The sequence below is a fragment of the Raphanus sativus genome, chromosome 2 (genome assembly GCF_000801105.2).
Source record: "Raphanus sativus cultivar WK10039 chromosome 2, ASM80110v3, whole genome shotgun sequence".
Taxonomy (NCBI): Eukaryota; Viridiplantae; Streptophyta; class Magnoliopsida; order Brassicales; family Brassicaceae; genus Raphanus; species Raphanus sativus.
Genome location: NC_079512.1, coordinates 8,346,952 through 8,365,964, shown reverse-complemented (window position 1 = coordinate 8,365,964; position 19,013 = coordinate 8,346,952). Strand labels below are relative to the sequence as shown.

General features: G+C 35.9%; 2 protein-coding genes across 5 annotated transcripts; one reads left to right on the top strand and one right to left on the bottom strand.

Moving 5' to 3' along the window:
* Positions 1-9,072: 9,072 nt before the first annotated feature.
* On the bottom strand, positions 9,073-11,722 carry LOC130508504 (uncharacterized). The gene is made up of 3 exons (XM_057004047.1): positions 11,534-11,722; positions 9,718-10,113; positions 9,073-9,582 (listed from the first exon to the last, which is right to left on the bottom strand). Exons 1-3 carry the CDS (start codon positions 11,720-11,722, stop codon positions 9,073-9,075), a joined length of 1,095 nt encoding a protein of 364 aa, XP_056860027.1.
* A 4,739-nt stretch (positions 11,723-16,461) lies between these two features.
* On the top strand, positions 16,462-18,574 carry LOC108840150 (protein ASYMMETRIC LEAVES 2). 4 transcript variants are annotated; one of them, XM_018612978.2, is made up of 3 exons: positions 16,462-16,632; positions 17,438-17,530; positions 17,691-18,574. In XM_018612978.2, the coding sequence occupies exon 3, from the start codon at positions 17,699-17,701 to the stop codon at positions 18,305-18,307; it is 609 nt and encodes a 202-aa protein (XP_018468480.1). In that variant the 5' UTR covers positions 16,462-16,632; positions 17,438-17,530; positions 17,691-17,698; the 3' UTR covers positions 18,308-18,574. The 4 variants fall into 4 exon arrangements, with proteins under 4 accessions (XP_018468480.1, XP_018468478.1, XP_018468479.1 ...); XM_018612976.2 differs by having other exon boundaries at positions 16,464-16,632; positions 17,408-17,530; XM_018612977.2 differs by lacking the exon at positions 16,462-16,632 and adding an exon at positions 16,755-17,006.
* Positions 18,575-19,013: the final 439 nt, after the last annotated feature.

Here is a 19,013-nt window from a genome sequence, read left to right as displayed (position 1 = left end):
ATGATAAAGGGTCATAATCCAGATATAGACCATCCTAAGACTTTATGAATAAACCACCACATACCTATGTGCCATCTAGGATGGAATACCTCATCTAAGGATGAGATGAAAATCGGAAATATATGTTGGATAAGAGAACATGATCTTTCTCCCATGAATTCAATGAGACCATGAGCCAAACAAAGGTGATCATATTGTCGCCAAGGTACACGGATTACATACAAGATGAATCCGACTATCCAACATCATGGAGAAAGCTATAAGCTGGTAAATAGAAAGTGAAAGTGGAATGGTTTTAACCATCCAAATCTTGGCAAAGATCCTCGGACCAGATATATATGTACTGGACGTCCATAAACAAAGAAAGAATGATAGCCAGACAGACCCGAAAGAATGACTAAGTCATACCAGCTTAGCACCACTATATAAATGTCCTAGTAGAGACATAATCAAGTTGATGTATAAGTCTATACAAGATAGACCAGTATGTTCCATATACAAGGAACCTCGGATAGAAAGAGATAAGGTCCTCATAATGATAGATCCGGTTCATGAAAGAGAAACCATACTAGACAATGAGATAAGACCGGCCGGTCCTAAGGTATAGGTATCATACAATGTAGCCTTGCAAACTACAGAGTATTCAATGATCCTGATAATAATAAAATCTCAATCGATTGTATCATGTCTAGAACGCGATAGAACGCGATGGAACATTATATAAGGTGTCGACACATACACACACTCATAAGTGATAAAGAGAAAGCACTTGAGCATAAGAGATATGCGAGGATCACTAACCCACGTAAGAGTACTCATAGAGAATAAAATGGGACGTGGAGTTAAACCCAAAGAATGTATGAGATGGGCGTATTGGCCAAGTACATAAGATGGACGCCATCTAACCAGTGAACATAGGAGTCTTGTGAGGAAAAGAAAATCGTGAGCAATAGAACATGAAAATACAGACAAGTGGTCGTACATGTTTCTACATGAAGCATTCAATGGAATGGCTAAATAACACAAGGATACTCACATGGACTAAGAAACAAGGAAATAAATTCCTATGTGGTGAATGCTACTACCCAATATCGAAATTGATAAATATCTGGGCATATAAGAAAGATGTAGTAGACAATTGATATCTCACTGGATATATATAAAGGTAATATAAAATACCTTGAAAGATGAGAAAGAAGTTCTCATAGAACAACATCGTTCATGCGTTGTTCATGGACTGAAATGCAGCCGCATACACACGATATAATAAGACTAAGTGATGCTTAGTAGAAAGTACTATAAGAACGTTTCAGATCAGTCCATATAGTAGTCAATATATTCCTTGTGCTTATATTTAAAGAAATGATGGTTAAGATGATTGATTCTTGGAAAGGCTATGAAGATACTACGATGATCTATAATAGAGATCATTAGCCGTATATGAATGTTGGGATCTATGATCCAACGTACCAAGAATAGATTGATCAAATGGTCTGAGAATCCATCAGATTCACGACCAAAGGGAACCATACCGACTAGGATCATGTCCAACCTAGTTCGACCTTAATCATCATTGGTCCCGACCAATCCATCCCGTCCAGCTTGTTCCGACCAGTTCCTCTAGGTCTTAAATCCGACCTAAACCATCCAAGTGAGAGGAACGTCCTATTGACCAAAAAGTGGCTTAGTTTTTATTAAACTTCAAACTATAACACAATAGCCACTTCATGAACAGACCGTGGACATATACTAAAAGTTCATAAAGAGTTTTGGTCAAAGGATATGAATAAGATATATAGTGGACAAGAACATAATCCGGATGGATTATGGATGATGTCATGATCCGGACAGATCATGGACATACAAAGACATTTATGGTCGAATTTATCTAAGAGAGATAAACCATATGATCCGAATGGACCATGAATATCATGAAAGCATTTTGCTGATGCAGGTTACCAATCCGACCCACACAGTGCTAAGTCCCAAACTAGCTACGTTTTCACATATGGAGGCACGGTCATTTCATGGAGATCAGTCAAACAGATCATATCAGCCATATCATCCAATCACTCGGAAAAATTGGCGATCCATGAAGCAAGTAGAGAGTGTGTCTGGTTGAGACTCATGACACATCATATTCGGACAGCATGTGGGATCACGAATGGTAAGGATGGGCCGACCATTCTTTATGAAGACAATGCAGCCTACATAGCTCAGCTCAAAGATGGATACATCAAGGGTGACAAGACTAAGCACGTTCTCCCCAAGTTCTTCTTCACCCATGATCTACAGAAGGAAAGAGAGGTCAAGGTACTCCAAGTTAGATCAAGCGAGAACTCAGCTGACCTCTTCACTAAGGCATTACCAACATGCACGCTCAGGAAGCTTATGCAGCAGATTGGTATGCGATCACTAAGAAGCCTTCAGTGATGTTCACTTCAGGGGGAGTAATGCGGCTGTACTTTTTTTCCTATTCATGGCTTCCCGTTTTTACCACATTGGGTTTTTGGGTTTACCATGGAAAGGTTTTAACGAGACGGTATTCCAACGCATTACAAACTCTAGACGGTTATGGCATTACAATCTCGGTTTTTAACGAGATAGCATCTTACACGCATAATGGACATCAATGAGAAGTGTTATGAATATTGTGTGATGACTATTATGGAATGTTCTAGATTTACTTGTTCCCTACTCCAAGTTATTAGACTTTGTCTCCAAACTATGTAATCATATATAAAGAACTCATTACTCATAGAATAACATAACAATTCATTCATCTCTAAGCCATACGGTTCTCTCTCTCTTTTTAGTTCGATCCGTTCTAAGACAAGAACACTAAGATTAGAACAGTTTTGAAAATTTTGACAAATTCCCTTCGGTTGTGATCAAGCCAAATCTTCCATATGTCGTTTCAGGAAGTTCGTCAGCAACATCCCACCCACCCAACAAACTGAGTGCTATTATTGGAGATGGGTTTGCGCATTAGCACAAGCCATGAGTTAGCCCGGTCCAATAATTGCAAGGATTCGTGATGGGATGAAGCTTAAGCAATAATAAGCCCATTGGATAAAAGTCCGCCAGGCCACTTAGGGGTAGAGGATAATCCTTTCTCCAGTTGAAACGAAACCCTCTACACGTCGATTGGACGGTTCAACATGGCAACATAGGGAGCCTAAGCGTGGTGTCGAACATAGATGTCACCAACCGGTTGAAGACTACATGAACTTCTATATATAATGATGACCTGCAGTTCGTAATCCGGGAGAAAATGCAAGAAAATGTATATTAAAAGAGAGCAAAGGTAACGAGAAGCAAAGAGAACTCAGACACAAGAGACGACATGACAAGTGACAACCAGTTTCTAAGTCTTCGGATGACCTATATATTTTCCCGTCTTGTACTTATGCTTCATTATAAACAGAATCTTTGATCCCCTCTTCGTTACAAATAATTGATTTTAGGTTGTAAATTACAGTTAATCTAGACAAATTTTTCACTTGGTGCATTGTTGATATAAAAAATACAAAAACAAAAAATGAGAATCGAACCTTAGAACAGCTCCATCAATGAGTTCTAAAATAGGTTCTTACAATTAAAGTAAAATGAAAAATACCAAAAACATGAAAGAGAGTGAACAAAATCGAACCTCAGATCTCTTAGGGCACTTTTGGTGAAGGACTCTCCGCAAGAGAAAAATGACCTATTTTAATTCCAATTTTTAGGATTGCGCCTATTCCATCGTGAACTTTAGTATAGTGACTATTCCATCACAAATTCAACAAAACTTTCAAATGTCTACGAGTTTTGCACAAACGTATATATATATATGACTTATTCTTGGGTTCATTTCTAGGGTGAATTTCTAAGTTCACCAACCAATAGAAATCAGTCATTTCACAATTGATATCTTTTAAAAAAGGAAACATAATATTGTCGAGTTATATTATATTTTTTAAATACAAATGTTAAAAATAAATAAAAATAGTAATATATGAAAAAAATGATTTTTAAAATATTTTAACTCCGTCATCAAAACACCAAACCCTAAACCCTAAACTCTAAATCCTAAACCCTTGGATAAATACTAAACCCTAAATTAAAACACTAAACACTAAATTCTAAAAATACTAAATCCTTAATCCTAAAAAGAGTTTAGAGATTAGGATTAAGGGTTTAGTATTTTTACGATTTAGTATTTTAGTGTTTCGTGTTTTTTTATATAGAAATTAGGATTATCCAAATGTTTAGGCTTTATCCAAGGGTTTAGGGTTTAGTATTTTGATGACGGCATTAAAATATCTAATTTTTTAGGGTTTAGAGCTTAAGATTATTCAAGGGTTTAGGGTACACCCAAAGGTTTACAGTTTAGGATTTAGGGTTTAGGGTTTAGTGTTCTTTTAACGAAGTTAAAATATTTTTAAAAAAATCAGTTTTTGTAACTACTATTATTTTATTTTTTTATTTAAAAAACGTAATATAACTTAACAATGTTTTGTTTCCTTTTTTAAAAGATATCGATTATGAAATAATTGATTCTTATTGGTTAGGTGAACCTAAAGAACCCAAAAATATATATATATACTATAACAATAGTTATCAACCGTTTATTTGGTTGATTAGATAGCTGAAACAGTGTCATTTGTACAAACTTCGAACCCATGTTTTGTCGAATAAAATGCTTATATTATCCACCAAAATGTGGATTCAAAGTGGGTGTCATCCACCAAGACGTGGATTCGAAGTTTGTAAGACTCAAAATTTTATTTTTGTGATATTTATAAACAACATCGTTTTAATATAAGTGTCATGTCAGCTATGTAATCATCCGAATAAACGGTTGACTAACTATCGTTGTAGTCAATGTATATATATGCATGTTTGTGAAAATTCGTGTGGATATTTTAAAATTTTGTTGATGTTATGAAATGAGAGAAGTGTTGCTGTGAAAGTTGTGTCTTTCTCATTAGCTATTGCCACTTATATATAGTGGTTGTCACATAAGGTTTTACATCAATGGAGAATCTACACAATGAATACACTTTGACTACATTCAATACAATATCAAGATTTGGTCAAAGCTCATAGATGCTTAGGTTGAATGGGTCTTCATCTTGACAAGTCTCGGGCGGAATGTAGACGGATCGAATAGACGGGTCGGATGTAAACCTCCTTGGTCTTGGTTATAGGCAATCCACACAAACCATACTATGGTTTATAACACTCCCCCTTGGATGCCATAACCATATCGGGCTTGTAATGTGCTAACGTTGCCTCATTAAAACCTTACTAGGAAAACCCATTGGGACAAAACCATAGTTAAGGAAAAAGAGTACAACACACATTACTCCCCCTGATTTGGACATCACTGAAGGTCCTTGAGTCTACGCAAGCCAATCTGCTTCGTGAGCTTCTTGAATGTGCTGGTGGGAAGTGACTTGGTGAAGAGGTCGGCTGAGTTCTCACTAGACCGGATTTGGACGACATTGACCTCCTTGGATTTCTGCAACTCATGGGTGAAGAAGAACTTGGGTAAAATATGTTTGGTCCGGTCACCTTTGATATACCCATCTTTGAGTTGAGCAATGCAGGCTGCATTGTCCTCATATATGATGGTCGGACCATTGTCCTCGACCATACCACTATCTGATCGGATGTGTTGGGTCATGGACCTCAACCATACACACTCACGACTTGCCTCATGCATGGCTAAGATTTCTGAGTGATTAGATGAAGTGGCTGCTATAGTTTGTTTCATGGAACGCCATGATATTGCAGTACCACCATGAGTGAACACATAGCCGGTTTGGGACCGAGCACGGTGTGGATCAGATAAGTAGCCTGCATCAGCAAAGCCTACTAAACCATCTTTGGTTTCATTTGTATAAAATAAACCCAAATCCTTAGTTCCTTGAAGGTAACGTAGGATATGTTTAATTCCGTTCCAGTGCCTTTGGGTCGGACATGAACTAAAACGAGCTAGGAGGTTGACGGCAAAACATATATCTGGTCTAGTGTGGCTAGCCAAATACATTAACGCTCCTATGGCATTGAGGTAAGGCACTTTAGGACCCAGGACGTCCTCATCGTCCTTCTTAGGACCGAATGGGTCAGTGTCCACTCCAAGGGACCTCACAACCATTGGGCTGCTCAATGGGTGAGCCTGGTCCATATTAAATCTCTTGAGTACTCTTTCTGTATATGCCTTTTGATGCACAAGGATTCCTCCTTTTATGTACTCAAGTTGTAATCCCAAACAGACTTTAGTTTTACCTAGGTCTTTCATTACAAACTCTTTCTTGAGACATTCAACTGTTTGGGCGATTTCCCCAGAGGTTCCAATGATGTTCAAATCATCAACATACACTGCTATGATAACAAATCCATTGTTTGCAAACTTCTTTATAAAGATACATGGACTGATAGGGTCGTTCTTATAGCCTTCTTTGGCAAGGTACTCGCTCAAGCGATTGTACCACATTCGAGCACTTTGCTTAAGTCCATATAAAGATTTGTTCAGCCTTATGCAGTGTTCTTCTCGAGAAACTTTGTTAGCTTTAAGCTCAATACCCTCTGGTAATCTCATATATATTTCATTATCCAGTGGACCATAAAGGTATGCGGTTACAACATCCATTAACCGCATATCCAAATTTTCTTTGATGGCCAGACTTATTAAAAATCGAAATGTAATTGCATCCACCACAGGGGAGTATGTCTCCTCATAATCGATGCCTGGTATTTGTGAGAATCCTTGTGCAACAAGCCGTGCTTTGTATCTTACAATTTCACCATGTTCATTTCTCTTCCTCACAAATACCCACTTATATCCCACTGGTTTAACATCACAAGGTGTCCGGATAATCGATCCAAAGACATTCCTTTTCTTAAATGATTCTAACTCCACGTTTATGGCTTCTTTCCATTTTAGCCAATCTGATCTTTGAGTGCACTCTAGTATAGACGTGGGTTCATGATCCTCATTTAAGTCCATCATTTCAAGGGCTACATTATATGCAAATATATCATCGATGTCGACATCTTTTCGGTTCCATTTTGTCCCAGACATTAAGTATTAATCGAGATCTCATCATTATCAATGCCTTCAGTACCATGAGGACCGGCGTCCCGAACCCCAAGTGTTGATACTGACGGCATAGCCATTTCGGCCTTGTCTGGACAATCTATGACCTCGGTTTCTTTTGCACCTTTCTTTGTTTTCCGAGGTCTTTTATCTTTGGAACCAATTGGTCTACCACGCTTGAGGCGTGCCTTAGACTCAGTAGCCACTTGATTGTGTCCATCTTGGACATCAATACTTATTGGTGCATTACAAGCTGGTATATAGGACTTAGTTACTCTTTTCGGGTCAGCAAAGGAATCAGGCAATTGATTAGCTAGCTTTTGCATATGAATTATTTTCTGGACCTCTAAATCACATGATTGAGTCCGAGGATCTTGCCATGATAAGGATGTTTGATTCCATATTATCTCTTTGCCCAGCTTGTTATTTTCTACCCCTAATGTTGGGTACTCTGATTCATCAAAATGACAATCAGCATATCTGGCCTTAAATAAATCTCCAGTAGTAGGCTCAAGATATTTAATAATGGTTGGAGAATCAAAACCAACATATATTCCCATCCTCCTTTGAGGTCCCATTTTTGTTCTCTGTGGTGGTGCAATAGGAACATACACAGAACATCCAAATGTTTTAATATGGGACACGTCTGGCTCATGACCCGAGAGTAATTGGGATGGAGAATATTTATGTTCACTGGATGGCCTTATTCGTATCAATTCAACAGCATGTAAAACTGTATGTCCCCAAGCTGATACTGGTAGCTTCGACCTCATGAGTAATGGTCGAGCAATCAACTGGATTCTTTTAATGAAGGATTCAGACAATCCGTTCTGTGTATGTACATGTGCCACGGAGTGTTCCACACTTACCCCCATGGACATACAGTAATCATTAAAAACTCGGGAACTGAATTCACTTGCATTGTCAAGACGTATAGTCTTTAGTAGAAAATCTGGAAAGTGGGCTCTCAGTCTTATGATCTGGGCCAATAATCTTGCAAGTGCCAAGTTTCTAGATGATAATAGACAAACATGCGACCATCTGGTCGATGCGTCAATCAGGACCATGAAATATCGAAATGTCCCACAAGGTGGGTGAATTGGTCTACATATATCACCTTGTATCCTTTCCAGAAAGTTCAATGTTTCTTTAACCTCCTTTACCGGTGATGGCCTTATTATTAATTTCCCTTGTGAGCATGGAATACATGTAAGGCTCTTAGGGATAATATTCCTTTCTTTCAAGGAATGGCCAGTTGAGTTCAAAATTATTTTGCGCATCATGGTCGAACCAGGATGGCCGAGCCTTTCATGCCATTGTTTGAACTCATTATTCATTGTGGCATTTGTCTCAAGCACTTTTATATCGGCACAATAGAGGCCCATAGATATAGCTGGGATAGTCTCTAGGACTTCTTTATGGCCTTGTGCATTCTTATAAATCAAAAGGAATTCTTTCTTTCCTTTGCCCCTAGTTTCAACATGTAGATCATTCATTCGAATGTCTTTGAAACTTAATAAATTTCTCTTTGATTCAGGAGAATATAATGCATTAGAAATTTCTAGATGCGTGCCATTAGGCATTATTAAGTTAGCCAAGCCATGGCCTTTAATAAGGCTGGCTGTGCCTGCTATAGTTTTGATATTGGCACTCTTTAAGATAAGGTTAGCAAAATATCCTTTATCTTTTAATATAGTGTGACTTGATCCACTATCTATTACTAGCAGGTCTTTGTCTTCTTTCATTTCTGAAAAATAGACAAGAGTCAGCACCATAGATATTATTTGGGAGAAATGATGTCTTAATGGTTTTGTCTTTGTTGTTCTTAATAAGTTTAACTTATATAAGGCATATATATAAAAATAAAAATTTTATTTCATAGATAGAATTGCCAAAGTCATAGAACATAGGAAACAAAGACATAAAGCCAAAGCAAAAATGCAAAGTGCAAAGACAAAAGCAACTTGATGTCGAAATCTTCATATTCAGCCACTTTTAAGGAGATCCGAAGTCTCATAATCGGCTTGATCATTCTCATGGTCTAGATCATTCTCATCATCATGATGGACCCAATTTGCCACAGGGTCTTTTCCCTTTATGCTCTCCTGGTAGAGTTTAACAAGATGTTGGGGAGTTCTGCATCGGTTAGCCCAATGATTGGTCATCCCACAACGATAGCAAGGAGTTTTGGTCGAGCCATGGGTTTTGAAGTCGGACTTATATCCACGGCTAGCATGATGACCTCGGCTATAGCCTCGGCCTCGGCTGTGACCAAGATGATCTCGTGGTTGGAATCCACGTCCTCGTGGCTGAAACCCACGACCTCGTGGTTGAAACCCACGGTTACTTCCTTGCCATCTCCCACGGCCTCTCATGCGACCGCGGTATGACTCTCTTGGAGTCTCATCTTTTGGCTCTATGGCCGCATGTGCCTCAGGCAATGCTTTAGTACCAGGTGGCCTTAGCTCACTGTTCATCATGAGTAACTCATTGTTCTGTTCAGCAAGCAACAAACAAGAGATTAAGGCAGCATAAGTGGAGAAACCCTTTTCTCGGTATTGTTGCTGAAGCAACATATTGCTGGTGTGGAATGTGGAAAATGTTTTCTCCAGCATATCAGCATCAGTGACAGTCTCCCCACACAATTTCAACTTGGAGACTATCTTGAACATAACCGAGTTATACTCTTCCACAGACTTATAGTCTTGGATTCTTAGGTTTCTCCAATCATAAAGGGCCTTTGGCAGGATCACAGTTTTCTGATGATCATATCTATTTTTCAACTCTGTCCAAAGTTCCAGAGGATCCTCAATAGTGAGGTACTGGTCTTTAAGACCTTCAGCCAGATGATGGCGAATGATCACAATGGCCTGGTATTTATTCTTAACCGATGGCTCAGTGTCTTCAGTGATAGTATCACCAAGATTTTTAGACCTCAAGAGAATTTTGGTATCAAGTACCCATTGGAGGTAATTATCTCCGGAGAGATTGAGGGCAGCAAACTCAAGGTTGTTGATTTTCGACATCTGAATCAAATAATCCATAAGGAATGAAGATTCATAATAATATGATCAATCCATGTTCAGATTTATGAATGGAGATTTTGATCATGGCTTTAATATATATTCCTTTTATATTTCTGAAAGATTTATATGTATTATATAATATGGATGATTTATATAAAGCAATCATTGTCAAACAGCATATAAAAATGCAGCATATAAACATGACAAGAAATGATTATAATTTTCAGGATTTAATTCAAGGTATCATGATCAGAATTATCTACCATATGAATGAATAATCAATTTCAATAAGACAATATGATAAGTGAATGAAAATAGTCAGTTCAGAATATGAGCATGATCTAATAAAATTTCTAAACCAAGTTCAATTCAATATGGATGTTTCAGAATAATAGATGTTATGCAAAAATGATCTAGAATATAATTCAGTCATCACAAAATCATTTTCAAGGTTGTGGACCATGTTTCACAAATTTTAGTATGGTCATGTATCATGGGTTATGTCCTCACTCCCCCTCATGAACATACTCAAATTTGTGGTGCATAGTAATATATAATGAACATATTATATAGTCATGAACATCTATAATGAACTTATATCAAGACTGATCAGAATTTAAATAAAAGATGACAAACAATAATAAGATCAAATGATATCAACCTATAATTTATTTCATCTTATGTCATATTAATGCAAAACAGGACTATAGGTTATAAAATTTAAATGCCTAGTCAAATAAAATCGAAAAATGCATTTATAAAAATCGAAATTGCATTTATAAAATCATATCAGTTACAAAGAAAATAAAAACAGTCAAAGATATGCAATCAATTGGTTTTAATATTTATTTTATTTTGGCTGACTGAATTAATTTTTTTTTCCAGGGAGGCTGGCCAAAAATGGCACAGCAAGGGATTCAAGGTTTTGATCTTTGGGTTTTTGATGGTATTGATAAACGACTTATACAACCTGCTGGAACAGCTGGTGATGCGAATAAACAATGGTTTGATTATTGGTTTCAATCCTTTAGACAAATCCGGATTTAAGGCCGGATCATATAGGAGAAAGGTAGAACCTGTTAATAGCTTGCAAACCAGGAAGGGGATTTAGGATTTCACAAAACTTTTATAAGATTTCAAAAGTTCTTATAATCAAGATTCATATAGATCTTTATGTTCTTTAATAAGTTTTACTGATTTTAGAGATTCAAGATAATTTTTAGAATCAATATACTTATAGAACTTTTGATTCAAGATTAATATTTAGATAATAATTTTAGAACAACAGATTTTAATAAGTTTTATAAGATTCATATAGATCCAAGATATGAACATATAGTGTTCTTATGAACATGTTCTTAGATATGTTCTTATATTTTGGATTTTGATTAAAGTTTTGATTAGTTTACCTCTTCTTAACCAGGAATCTGAATGGACCACCTTGAGCAAGATCTTGAGAGCTCACCGGAAAACTTGAATCGCCGGCGGAGCAAGGCTGAGCGCCGGAGGAGCTGGCCGGTGAAGAAGAACTCCGGTGGAGAGCACACTCGTGCTGATAACGTGTTATGAAATGAGAGAAGTGTTGCTGTGAAAGTTGTGTCTTTCTCATTAGCTCTTGCCACTTATATATAGTGGTTGTCACATAAGGTTTTACATCAATGGAGAATCTACACAATGAATACACTTTGACTACATTCAATACAATATCAAGACTTGGTCAAAGCTCATAGATGCTTAGGTTGAATGGGTCTTCATCTTGACAAGTCTCGGGCGGAATGTAGACGGATCGAATAGACGGGTCGGATGTAAACCTCCTTGGTCTTGGTTATAGGCAATCCACACAAACCATACTATGGTTTATAACAGTTGAGTTCATAATGAAATATGCATAATACTAAAGTTTGTGATGAAATAGGTACGACCCAAAAAAATTGGGAATGTAATAAGCCATTTTTCCTCTCAGCAAGTCTCTGACATATTAAATAATAATGAAAAGAAAAAGAAATCATAGAAGAGGAGAGAAGTAAGGATCATTTCTGAGGTACTTTCTTTTTAATTGTTGTTTTTTCATTGGCTATGGAGTTTTTGTTTTAGAATTTATTTTTTATTTTTTATTTTTTATCTTTTTGACAACGAAATGCTATTCTATTATTCAAATTTGTGATGGTCTGTGTAACCAAACCGGAATAGAATAACCAACATAGTGAAGATCTCTATAAAAAGATATCGCAGTCTTAGCAAAAAATCAGAAATCTGATTATGCGCTCGTGGAATATGAGTGATCTTGAAGTCCGGGAAGTATATCTGCAAAGTCGCTATCCTCTCTAGTTCTGTTGTAAATTTTGACCAATCATGGGATATTTCAATCATCACAATCAAATCTTTACAGTCTGTTCCAAAGTTCTGGCATGTAGAATATTGTATCATATTCTCCATCGTCCATCTTAGTGCCTGAATTTCAGAATGTAAAGTAGACTCTCCTCTGATAAAATTTTGTTTCCCCATAAGTTGAAATTTCTCTCATGCTATCCCATGTAAACCCGTCCACACTTACTGAATTGTGTTGTTGACGTCTATGACCTATCTAATAGGTAAATATTACCCAAACTTAATACCTAGAATTTTAAAATTTATTAAAAAGGTAATTACATTACATCAATAAAAAATAAGGTGAGAGACGATTCTAATATTTTGATTGCTAATGATGCTCTTAATAACTTATTAATTAAGAACCCAAAATATATATAAAAATTCATTTATTTATAATACTAACATTATCTTTTAGAACCCAAGAGGGTTTCCTGGTGATATTGTCGCTCTTATGGGTGCACACCTTTAACCATCTTAACCAACAATGATTTAACTATTTCATTCACAAAATTGCTAAACACTCGTTCCATTTCTAAATAAGTGTCATTTTAATATTTTCACTGAGATTAAGAAAATAATAGAAATATAGAAATATATGTAAGTTGATATTAATTATATATCTCTGACTAATAATATTTGAGATAAATAAAACTATTTATAAAATTAATGCAATTTTCAATTAATTTTTAGCTGAAGTAAATATAATTTGCATTGAAATTATAAAATAACACTTTTCTGTAATAAAAAAGTTAGAATAACACTTATTATGAAACAAATAGAGTATTAGAGAGGGATTATGAGTGCATTTGACCCCATAACGAGAAACATGGCTACGCTCCGGCTGTAACCCATTTCCACCTTCGACATCTAGTGATCGGATCATGTTCCTTGGTTAGTGTGTCGTCCCTCAACCACGTAAACCGTTCACACCCAAGGTTCTACACGCTCGTCCACTAATTGATCACATACCAAGGCTTCTGTTAAGCTAGAAGGGCTTCACACTTAAAACCAATTGGTGATTAGTGGTGTGGTTCATCTATCTTATATATTACTAAAGATCCCTTTCAACTACCGATGTAGGACACTTTGTGTCTACTACGCCCCCTCGAGATGATGGCTCTCTGAGCGTCAATCTCGAAATATTCGGGCAAGGATCGATGGGCCAACTTTGGGCCAGATCGATGAGTATCGGGTTGGCCTGCGTGGATCGGGCTCTGATACCATGTTAAGCTAGATGGGCTTCATACTTAAAATCAATTGGTGATTAGTGGAGTGGCTCATCTATCTTATATATTACTAAAGATCCTTTCCAACTACCGATGTGGGATACTTTGTGTCTAATAGCTTCTACTCTTTGAACCATAATTTTCCTTCTGAAATTAACATTTTAAGCCAACAATTGACAACTCATACATAACAGATGTGTTAACCTTTTAGTTTTCGTAGGTAACCTGAAGAATTTATCGTTTTAGTACCGTACGATGATATGGGTAATTCACATTTTAGTTGAAACTCTATCTAATTTAATTAACTGTATATGTGCTTAAAAGCTTCGTTCATCAAACAAACTAACATGTTACCATGAATACTCTGAAAGGGGATGTTAGTTCGTAAGACTAGTCAAAAAGTAGATCCATTAACTGTTCCTTCCAGTGTAACTATTCTTAGAAGTATTCGATTTTACTATTTTAGTCTAACATACTGATACTTGAATGTTCAGGCAACGTTTTCAAAACTGGAGATGGTTGAACTTTGTTATCACTAAACTTATATACAGATAAAACCTTGCAAAGAACGTAGGTCCCAAAGTGTGGAGAACATTTTAATATAAATCCAAGCTAGTTTTATAAGGATACGCAATGTATATATAATATAATATAAAACAAATATGAAAATGATAGAAGCCAAACATACTTATTTTAAATATCAAATTGGAGTTGAGGGTTGTTACCATCCATATGGTGTGAATTCTATGATTTTTGGACCCATTAATTATAAACGAGGAAGAAGACAAAGAACATGAAGACATGAAACTGTTCCCTTTAAAAATTAATAAATAAAAATTCAATGAAAAGGAATGGTTGTCGTTCGAAAATGGGTACGAGTAAATAGTGTTGCAGAACTCTGCACCAACAGTAATTACAACAATGCAATATACAACCACGACCCACTTGCTTCTATTCATTTCCATTCATGTTCTCTCTCTGAATTGACTACGGTAAAATGTTACAAGATGATTAAAAAAAAGAAGATAACACCATTTCTTCTCTTTGCACGCTTCTTAGTTAGGTTAGGTCGTACGTAAAAAGTTATGACCTATTTTTGTGTAATCGCAGAGACCAACTAAATTTCAGTTAGAATTAGTTTTAAACGATCACCTAAACCGTTTTGCTAGGGATGCTAGTGTTAAGTTTTGCATAGCCTAAATTTGAACCAATATTTTCAAGAGGAGTTGTGTTAAAAGAAGGTTTGAAATCTTGACACTTTCTTAGACAACATTTTAGTACATAAGGTACAACTACAAATTTAATGAAAGTGGTTGTAGAGTGTGTTTAAGGTGGTTATATTAGTTGAGGATTCAGATAACCAAGAGTTATTACAAACAGAAACCACTACAGTTACTATGGAATATGTTAAATGAGTTTAAATAATACTAGGAATTAGAAATGTTGTTATAAGAAAGCAGACATGTAAGAGTTTCCTATAACTTATAAAGATGATCAATTTTTAAATATGCAACAATCCGTAAATCAATATCCATACTCTTTAATTAACAGGAAGAACAAGTAAAAGAGGACCTACTAGACTATACGATAACTTAATTTAGTAAATTGGTTCGTGTGTCTTGAGATGTTCTTGAATGTGTCCTCAATTATTAACATCGAAATGACTGAAACCTAAAGCATCTAAAAAACGGTGCCTCTGTCCCCAACCCGAATTCATCATACTGATTCATGTTTTTTCTTATATAAAAAATCTTTTTTATAAAAAAAAACGAACTAATTTTTAATTAACGTAGCGGTTGATTACCTTACTCAGAAATTTCTTAAATTGGATTAAGACAATTATTAATAAGAATTGAAGACTTTGTCATCGTTGGGTTATATATTTTAAACTCCACATGCAACAAAGAAAGTGTTGAATATCAAAATCGATATCCCATAATATATATAAACACAATGGTCTTGGCCTGGGCCTAATTTCTTGTAGAGGAAAATTTATATATATAGAGAAGTATATAGATATATAGATATAGAAGAAAGAAAGAGTCCGTGATTACTTAGTCTGTCTCTCTCTTTCTATATATCGACACACCATAAAAGTTGTTCTTTCTCTCCGTTTCCTTAGCCTCTGCATCTGGGCGATTTTCTCTCTCTCTATCTATCTCCCTACACCTTTGGGAGAGTAGTACTGATCCTAAAAACCCCCCATCATCTTTCTATGCCTTCCTCTTTTCTTTCACTTATTTTCTTTTCTTATTTTTCTTTTAAGTTTGCGCAAAACTAGCGAGTCCAAATAATAAAACACTTGCATGAGCCTAATTTAATATTAAAAAATTAATAGAGAGAAAGAGAGAGAAGATAAGAAAGAAGGTGACAGTAGATTCCTACTGATTTTTATGTTAACAAACATGGAAAAATGGGTTTGACCGAAGAAACTTAAGGGTGGTAAATTTTAGTACCAACTTTTCTACGCTATCATTCATTTACTTTTTTCTGTATATGTGATTTTTGTCAACCGTATCATATAATATAATCGTATTATAGTTTTAGAGTATAATAATAGTAATAACAAAATGCTTTGCTACTGTATGTAAATCCCTAGACAAAAAGAATAAGAATAAAAAGAGCAAAGTTCTTCATCCCAAGATCAATCAGGAGAGTCAGACTCAGACCCCATCTCATTTCCCATCTCTCCTTTTCACATTTATTTCCTTATTTTCTTTTTACTTTTATTTTTATATATGTGAAATTAAAAGTTAATACTATTAGTATAATGGGTCCAACGGTTCATCCCAAGATCCCCTCTTCCTCTCTTTTTTTGAACACCAAATCCCCTCTTCCTCTCTTCTCTTTTTTTTCAGAAACTCTCAACTTCTTCACATGGAAATCAATTCCCTGTAGTACCACATATCCTATTACTATTAAGGTATGTTTATAGTTATTTATTACTAGTGTATAAATGTTTTAAAAATTAACATCATTAAATAGTAATAGTCGTATCATATTTATGAGCGTATTTTGATTAGAGAATTATATTATATATAACTGAGTAAGAATATAGTAAAATTTAAGCACAAAATGAGATTTGCCCATCGAGAGCCTCAAAACCCAAAAGTCTCTTCTAGCTTCACGAGATCCAATCTCTTGCTTTTTAGTTATTAATTACATCTTCTTGCTTCTCTTCTCTCTTCGCCCTCTCTCTCACACCTACCTATCTAAGCAACACAACGAACACCATTGATCTCATCTATTTTATTCCTTATATTTCCTCCGTTCATCCTTAAGCATTCCATCTATAAGGTACATAATTAAAATTTATTTCTCTTTGGTTGTTCGTTTATAGGCATCATAACTTTCTCAGGTTATCTCTCTAGACTTGAAACTTTTAGAGGTCTAGTTTCCAAAATTTGACTAGCAATCATGTAGCTACAAGTCACACTATATACGCATAGCTATAGGTCTTTAGGATATGATCTTTTATTTCTTCCAAGTATGTAGTATATTTGATGTAAACCTTTTTCTTTGACTTTATAAAAGCACCTTAATGTTTCTCATCTGTTCCCCTATCTGTTTTAAAAGTTTGACAAGAAGGTTCAAGTGCATATAAAATATATACATATGCTTATATGTGTGTTTGTACAGAAAAATTCCTACTAATATCTTTAATGCTATTAATTACAAAGTTTCCTCTCATTTTACAGTTTTTTTTTCTGTTCAACGCCAAATAGCAGCTAAGCGAAAGCAGAGAAGATCTCCTTCCACTTTCCCTCCAGAGAAACACAATTCATTCATATTAAAAGAGGAGTTCTTTAATTTATTCGCAGGTAAGCTTTCTTATTCTACAGATTTCAACATCTCCAAATATATTTCTCTGTCACATATTTCTTATCTTTTCACAACTGATACATAAGTTCTTCGTCCAATAAGAGAAAAAAATCAGAAACCCTAGCTAGCTTTTTCAGTTTTAATGGCGGCTTTGTGTAGGAAGAAAAATGGCATCTTCATCAACGAACTCACCATGCGCAGCCTGCAAATTCCTCCGTCGAAAATGCCAACCGGAGTGCGTATTCGCTCCATATTTCCCACCTGACCAACCACAAAAATTCGCAAACGTTCACAAAGTCTTTGGAGCAAGCAACGTCACAAAGCTCCTCAACGAGCTCCACCCTTCGCAACGTGAAGACGCAGTGAACTCTTTAGCTTATGAAGCCGACATGCGTCTCCGTGATCCGGTCTACGGCTGCGTGGGAGTCATCTCTCTCCTCCAACATCAGCTTCGCCAGCTTCAAATCGATCTCAGCTGTGCCAAATCTGAGCTTTCCAAGTACCAAAGCCTCGGTATACTCGCCGCCACGCATCAGAGCCTTGGAATCAACTTACTCGCAGGCGCCAACGCAGATGGATCGACGACGGCCACAGTGAGAGACCATCATTATCATCACCACCAGTTTTTCCCTAGAGAACAGATGTTTGGTGGGTTAGATGTTCCTGCCGGTAACAACTACGACGGAGGGATTCTTGCGATTGGACAGATCAGTCAGTTTCAGCAGCCGAGAGCAGCCGCTGGAGATGATGGTCGCCGTACTGTTGATCCGTCTTGAGATTTTAGGGTTTTGGGCGGTTCATCGTCGTTGATCCGGGCTTGATGATTACTGATGAATTATGGTTTCAGATAATATATTAATGCGGAAGGAAAATCAAAATAATATTTTTAATCGAACGGTGCAGTCCGTCTCTCTTGATGACATTTATTTCAGTTATTATTATTATTACTTATTATTATTATTACTTTCACTAAGATATATGATAATAGCATGTGTCACGTTTGTATTTCTTTTAATTATATGGCAACGGTTTTTGTTTCTTCTCTTAATTTATCTCATATAGTATTAGTACTTCCAAATATGTCAATTCTAATAGGATCCTACGTAGGAGTGGACGTTCGGGTACCCATTCGGGTTTCGGTTCAGTCCATTCGGGTTTCGGGTTTTCGGGGTCAAAGATTTCAGCCCCATTCGGATATTTATAAATGTCGGTTCGGGTTCGGTTCGGATCTTTGCGGGTTCGGTTCGGGTTCGGATAACCCATTCAAATTATTTTTAAAACTTTAAAATTCATTATACACTTTAAATTTTCAAAATCTATAAGAAAGATAATATATTACATATAAATTTTAATAACAAATATGTCAAAATACCTAAATTTAACATATATATTGGTTTTCTTTGAATATTTGGATAGAGAATCAATATATATTTAACTATTTTTGGTGTTTTTAGTATACTTTAGCTATTTTAAACATTTACT